The following is a 6,705-nucleotide window of genomic DNA, read 5'->3' on the forward strand; positions in this document are numbered from 1 at the left end:
AGGAGTGCTCTGAACCCTCCCTTGGTTGCTCGTGGATCTTGAAAATGTTCAGCTGCTCTGTGTCATTTAAAGGAAAGTGCTCGATGCCTTGTCAATGTCTGACCATTCCCAACAACCTTTAGTGAACAAAAACATGTCAGAGTCCTCGCGGATTAAAATAAATGCAAATATATTTAATATTGTCACTGTGAAGCAACATTTCCTGTGGCTGCCAGCATTTCTGTGCCAACAGAAAGAAATCCACAGAGTGTTTAGTTCAACCCCCCACTTGAATCCCAAATTTTCGTGCAGGTAAGGATGTAAAAACGAGTCCCAGCACAGCCCTGCCCCTGTCAGCTCAGAGCACTGACACCCACGGGCACAGTGGCCAAGAGCAGCTCTGGCAAAGCTCACAGAACAAAAATCTCAAGGCCAAATTAGCCAAGCCCCACTGCCCCAGCAGCTCACTCGGGGAGGACGTTCTCCTTCTCCTCGGGAGGCTCCACAATGCCCAGGCAGCAGTCGGCAAACTCCACGAACAGCGGCTCCTGCATCAGCCGCCGCAGGAGGGAGCTTTTGTCCCGAGCCTGCTCCAGGGCCAGCAGCAGCTGCCGCAGGTGCGGGTTCCGCAGCAGATCCCGCAGCTCCGCCGATTCCCCTGGAGCAGGGAGGGAGAAAAAAACAAAGTTACAGCCGTGCCTGGGCCAGCAAAGCCGCCCAGGGACACGGGAACTGCCGGAGCTCTCGGGGAAAGAGCAGCGAGCTGGGAAACCTGGGTTAACACTTCAGAGGTTTAAGAGTAATGGGAAGAGTAATGAAAATTAGGAGAATAAAAATTAGGACAGTAAGAATTTGGACAACAAGAATCTGGACAACAAGAATCTGGACAATCAAAGTTAGCACAATAAAAGACAATAAAAACCAAAGAATTACAGATGTCCCACCCTGCCCCGCAGCAGCCCGTGCTAACAAAGGATTAACCCTTAAAGCAATAGCTTGTTGCATATTCACAGATCTCAAACATTCCTTTCACACCAGGGTGTTTCTGCTCAATTTCAGCTTCCCCCCCCCATCTTGTAAATCAATTTTCTGGGTTCCTCAAAGTCTGGGCCTTCCTGATAAGGAAGCAAGAATTCTTCTTTTGCCATCTCGGTGTTTTTGCTCCATCCAGAGAGGACAACTCAAAGAACTTCTTGATTATCTTTGCCATTCTTTAGGCCGGTTACAAAAAGTATTTTACATTGCGTGGTTTCTATTTTAATATTGTGCTATAGCCTAAAAACTGTATTTACCACACTGCTCAGAGGAGATTAACACAGCATAACTTAAAGGAGATTAACACGGCATAACTTTCCGACAGAACACCTCCAGCATTCATTTCTTATTTCCCAGACCCAATCCCATCCCATCCATTTCACATTCCCCAGACCCGATCCCACCCCATCCATTCCCCACCTCCGTGCAGGATTCGTGGATTTATTACCCAGGAGCTGCAGTTTCTGCGGCGGGACGCGGTCCTGCTCCTCCTCCTCGCTCAGGATGTCCTCCGGGGCCCCGGGGCTGGCTGCGGGGGCCGGGGGTGATCCCTGCCCGGCCGCCTCCTTCTCCTTCTCCCGCGGGGCACCGGGCGCGCAGCGCTCTGCGGGCAGAGCCGCGTTAGCCCCGGTCAGCCCCGGTCCGCCCCGGTCCCTCCCGGCCCGCACTCACCGCGGTGGGTCCGGCAGCACGGCACGGAGCAGCTGCGGGGAGAACGGCGTGAGAAACGAGCCCGGTACCCCCTCACTAAGCGGTGCCGGCCCGCTCCCCCCAGCCCTTCCCTCGCTCACTAAGCGGTTCCACAGCGCGGACAGCGGTACCGGGCCGCGGCCCCCGCCGCGCACTCCGCGCACGGTCCCGGTGCCCGCATGGCCGCCGCTTCCGCTTCCGCTCTACCGGCCAGGGCTGCCAATCGAGCGCCGCCAGCCAGGCGTGTTTAATCCACCGCCGAGCGCAGGCGTAGCCAGGGTGTTTTGTGGAGATTTTCAGAGATATTTCTATAAATAAATAAATGTAGAGAGATATATGGACGTAGATATATACAGAGAGAGCGCTGTGTGCGGGGGAAGAAGGAGGAGTGGAGTGAGAGGTGTGTATATCGAGATAGGAGTAGAGGTATAGATACGGGCATATATAAAATATAGAAATAGAAAAAATATATAAAAAATAAATAAAATAGAGAAATATATATAGAGAGAAATATAGATAGATAGAAAGAAAGCAAAGGAACTGGAAAGAAGTCCCTGAAAGCTCCAGGTGGGTGGGATTGTGTGTGATGAGTGTGAGAACTTCATCACCCTCTGGATTTCCATGGAATTTTATTGCTGTGCGCTGATGAAAAACCACAGAAGCATGAGCTGGTGCCACAAAATCTATCCAGTCCAGGCTTGTAAAGAAGCCTCCTGAGTTTTATTTGCCCTGACCTTGGAGCAAGAGAGAGCCTGGAATTCCAAGAAGCAGGGACATTGCTAGGAGAGTCCTTCCCCCACCTGGAATGGAGCTTCTGCTCCCCAGCAGGGACCTGGGGACACTGCTGGGAGGGTCCATGCCCCATTTGTTCCTCATGAAGGACCTGGGGACACTGCTGGGGGCTCCATGCCCCACCTGGGGACACTGCTGGGGGCTCCATGCCCCATTTGTTCCCCATGAGGGACCCAGGACACTGCTGGGGGGTTCTATCCCCGATTTGTTCCTCACTAAGGACCCAGGACACTGCTGGGGGCTCCATGTCCCACCTGGGGACACTGCTGGGAGGGTCCATCCCCGATTTGTTCCCCATGAGGGACCCAGGACACTTCTGGGGGCTCCATGTCCCATTTGTTCCTCATGAAGGACCTGGGGACACTGCTGGGGACTCCATGTCCCATTTGTTCCTCATGAGGGACCCAGGACACTTCTGGGGGCTCCATGTCCCATTTTTTCCCCGTGAGTGACCCAGGACACTGCTGAGGGCTCCATGCCCCATTTGTTCCCCATGAGGGACCCACGGCGCTGCCGAGGCTGGGAAGGAGCTCTGAGATGCCACCAGGCCCTGCAGGGCCTCATCCCCACGGGGTTTTGGCAGCCTGCTGTGGGGTTTGGGCCCTCAGTGTCCTGCTTTGGGGGAAATTCAGGGGAAATTCAGGGGAAAGCCTCCAAAAGGGCCCCCCCAGAAAGCAAACCCACACGGTCCCTCCCCACAGCCGGCTCGGGGAGGGTTTCCTCAGAGAGAAGTGGAAAAACCCTGTTTATTTAACAGGCCAAGCACCTCCCAGCACACACAAAATGAACAATACCAGATGACAAAACTCAGTGGCCGCTCTTTAGACATACAAATTCAGAAAGTCTCTCGTGTGGGGGTCTCTGTTATCAGTCCCTCAGCACTGGGGATGGCTGCTGCCCAGAGCAGGCCCTGTGGCCACAAGGTGCAAGCTCTCGGTGCTCCCCAGCTCCCAGTCCAGAGCAGCTTCCAACAGTTCCCAGAAAAGGGAAAGGAAAAAAAAAACAGTCCAGGGAAAACTCTGCCTCAGCTAGCTAAACTAACTCAAAAGCAAAGGAGCGCTCTGCTCTGCTCCGTCGGTGCCCTCACGGCCCAGCCCAGCGCAGAACGTGCGGTGCTGCTTTCAGAGGAGTCCCTGATAACAAACTCCGTGCTTCTCCTTCTCCCCACCTTCGCTGCCAGAGCCGGCCTTGAAGGCCCAGAACAGAACACCCAGCGTGAACGGAGCACACAACTGGGGACACAAGCACCACAAGGTCACCCCGGCACGGCGGGCGGGCCCGCTCAGACGTGGCCGATGGCGCAGGCCCGCACGCGGGAGGCCCAGAGGCCGCGCAGCGCCTTCAGCCGGGCCCCCAGCGCCCTGAGCTTCAGCGTGTAGAGCACGGGGTTGCCCAGGCAGGTGATGGTGATCAGCATGGCCGTGCAGTTCCTGAAGATGTACACCCCGGGGTACAGCTCGCTGTGGCAGCGCTGGTTGGCCGCGTCGAAGATGACGCCGGCCAGGAACGGCGCGTAGGACACCAGGGCCAGCAGCCAGATGGAGATGCTGGTCCTGGCCACTTGCGTCTCTGCCGACTTGTAGGTGTCCGTGGCTTGGCCACACGCCTGCATCCTCAGCTTCCTCTTCCTCAGGATGATGATGATCCTCAGGTAGGTGAAGAGGGGCACGAGGAAGGCCACGGCCACGTTGGGCATGGCGATGAAGACGAGGTAGTTGACGCAGAAGGGGCTGTAGAGCACCGAGACGTTGCTCTCCCCGTGCAGGCAGTTCCAGCCCATCAGGGGCAGGCAGCCCAGGAAGAAAGCCAGGACCCAGTTGATGAAGACCACGGCGATGGAGTGGTTCCTGGCCACCCTGAACCTCGTCCTCATGCTCTCGGCCACAGCCAGGTAGCGCTCGATGCCGATGCTCACGAGGTTGTAGATGGTGGACAGGATGGACGTGGTGTACAGGGAGTAGGGAGCCAGCATTTCCTGGGAGCCAAAGATGGTGATGTCGGGGTTGGTGATGAACAGCATGGAAATCCAGAAGCCAGAGAAGCTGGTGAAGAGGTCAGATATAGCCAGGTTGCAGAAGAGGATGGAGATGGGCTTGTGCAGGTCCCTGGTGGCCAGGCGGGTGAAGATGACGGTGCAGTTGAAGATGATGGAGACGACGTTGATGGTCAGCTGGGGGATACCCAGGGCCAGCACCAAGTAGTGACTCCAGATCTTGGTGTGGTTGGCAGAGCAGTTTGGGAACCCATTCATGGTGGGAGCTGCTCCTTTGGGCCGGCTCTGCTCATCCCATTCTCCTCAGGAGCTCCCACCTCGATCCCCGGGCGCGGATCCTCTCCTGACACGCAGCTCCTGCTGCCACATCATCATCGTCACGGGGGTTAAACTTTAACCAGGCGTGTTTTTAAATATTTGGGTTGCCAGCTGGGGGCTGTGCTGATCCCTGGGAGTTGCTAGGATAGCCCAAACTACAGAACACATTTCCCACACGGATGAGCTGCTGGAAGCAACCTTTGACAAGAGCAAAACCTGCCCAGGGCTTGGGCAGATGGGTGGTGACGCCTGCAGCTTAAAACTCTTCAGGGATGTTCTCAAAATGGAGTGAAGTGAATCAATTTAACTCACAAATTAAGTAGATCATAAAGGACTAGAGAGGCAGGAAAGGGGGAGCGGAGTTTTGTGGGTTTGGAGGGCTGTGGGAGCTGAAATAAACATCAGGGCTGTGTCTCCAGCCTGGACCCAATAGCCCAGAAAATGCCTTTTCCTACTTAATTCTTCCATGATAACACAGCTAAAACCCAGCCAGCCCCACTACCATGCCTTTCTTACAGGATATTTTGTTTATTTCATGTGGCTTGCTCATTAATAAATCAGTACCAACACCAGTGAAGCTTTTCTTTCTCCATCTTTTTAAATGCAAATGGTTTTTGAGAACTTAGATTGAAAATACCTGAGAGCTGAAGGGAGGAAAAAAGCTCTGGGGACACACATTCCATGCTCTCAGCAGAGGGCACTGCTGGAATAAGATACAGGCTACAGAGGCAGCAGGGAGATTTTAACCAGCTGAGCAGTCCAGGTGAGCAGGACAATTATCCACATAAATTATCCATTTATCCACGTTATTTACTCTGATTCAATTGGTATTTTATTGTTACCTTGATGAAAGATTCACCTTCTTTGGTCACAGTTTTCTACCACAGCCTTGCCAAGCAGCTCAGCTGAATTTTTGGGCTCCCACATTCAGCACTGATCATTACAGCAGCAATTCCAGCCCCAGAGGTGGGAATCTGTGAACTCTGATAGCTCTGCCAAATTTAAAATGTAAGAAATTTAGGCTATAATTTTGAGTTTAAAAACGGGATTTCTACAGCTTTTTTTTTTTTTTTTTTTCCTATTGAAGTGTATGAAAGTATATTCAGTTTAATGTGCTGTCAGCACCCACAATTTTTGAGTACCAGGAATACTTTATAATTAATTAATACACTTTTAAAGCGTGATTATTATATTTTATACAAGTCTAAGTAAGCAACAATCATTTCAGAAGGTCACAAGGGAGTGACAACATAGAAATAAGGGCTGAGAATTGACCAGTCAAGCCTGGGGGTGTATTAACACCCTACAAAATATTCCTCTCCCAGTGTCCCAGATAAAACTCCCTTTGTAATCCCAGCGGGGGCAGCCCTGGCAGCCACAGCTCAGGTGTGAGGTTGCTGCTGAACAAGGGCTCCACTATTTCCTTCACCCCTGAGCCAGCCCAGCAAATCCTTTCCCTCCCAGCAGCAGTGGCAGCACGGCCCAGGTGGGCACAGGACACCTGTGATGGACACAACATCCACGGAGCAAAACGGTTCTGAAAATACCCTGGTGGATAAAAATAACTTAGCTGTGAATTTGGGCTCCAAGGGGCTCTAGATATTCCTGAAAATGCTGCTTGAAGTTGCTCTAATTTGAAAATTTGGTGCTCGAGCTAAACGTTGTGAGATCTGAATGTAATTAAAGTAATATCAAGTGGTATAAATAGCTCTCCACAAAAGATTTGTAATCTGATTTCCCTAATAGAATTGCATACAAATTACCATCATGTTGCTGGATTAAGGGAGACAATAGTGTGGAAGCTGCTTTTTTAGTGGCTTTAACACACAGAAACCCCCAGATTTGGATATTCCAACCCTCTGTGATGCAGCTGGGGCTCCCAAAACCAGATGAAAAAT

At 52.4% G+C, this 6,705-nt stretch overlaps 2 protein-coding genes across 2 annotated transcripts; both read right to left on the reverse strand.

Moving 5' to 3' along the window:
- Positions 1 to 152: 152 nt before the first annotated feature.
- On the reverse strand, positions 153 to 1,917 carry ZNHIT3 (zinc finger HIT-type containing 3). The gene is made up of 4 exons (XM_041425272.1): positions 1,806 to 1,917; positions 1,687 to 1,718; positions 1,463 to 1,618; positions 153 to 637 (listed from the first exon to the last, which is right to left on the reverse strand). The coding sequence occupies exons 1-4, from the start codon at positions 1,883 to 1,885 to the stop codon at positions 444 to 446; spliced, it is 462 nt and encodes a 153-aa protein (XP_041281206.1). The 5' UTR covers positions 1,886 to 1,917; the 3' UTR covers positions 153 to 443.
- Positions 1,918 to 3,778: 1,861 nt separating this feature from the next.
- LOC121347092 (lysophosphatidic acid receptor 1-like) lies at positions 3,779 to 4,747 on the reverse strand. The gene has a single exon (XM_041425430.1). The coding sequence runs from the start codon at positions 4,745 to 4,747 to the stop codon at positions 3,779 to 3,781; it is 969 nt and encodes a 322-aa protein (XP_041281364.1).
- Between the last annotated feature and the right edge of the window lie 1,958 nt (positions 4,748 to 6,705).

This window comes from Onychostruthus taczanowskii, unplaced genomic scaffold, assembly GCF_017590055.1.
Source record: "Onychostruthus taczanowskii isolate IOZ18803 unplaced genomic scaffold, ASM1759005v1 scaffold89, whole genome shotgun sequence".
Taxonomy (NCBI): Eukaryota; Metazoa; Chordata; class Aves; order Passeriformes; family Passeridae; genus Onychostruthus; species Onychostruthus taczanowskii.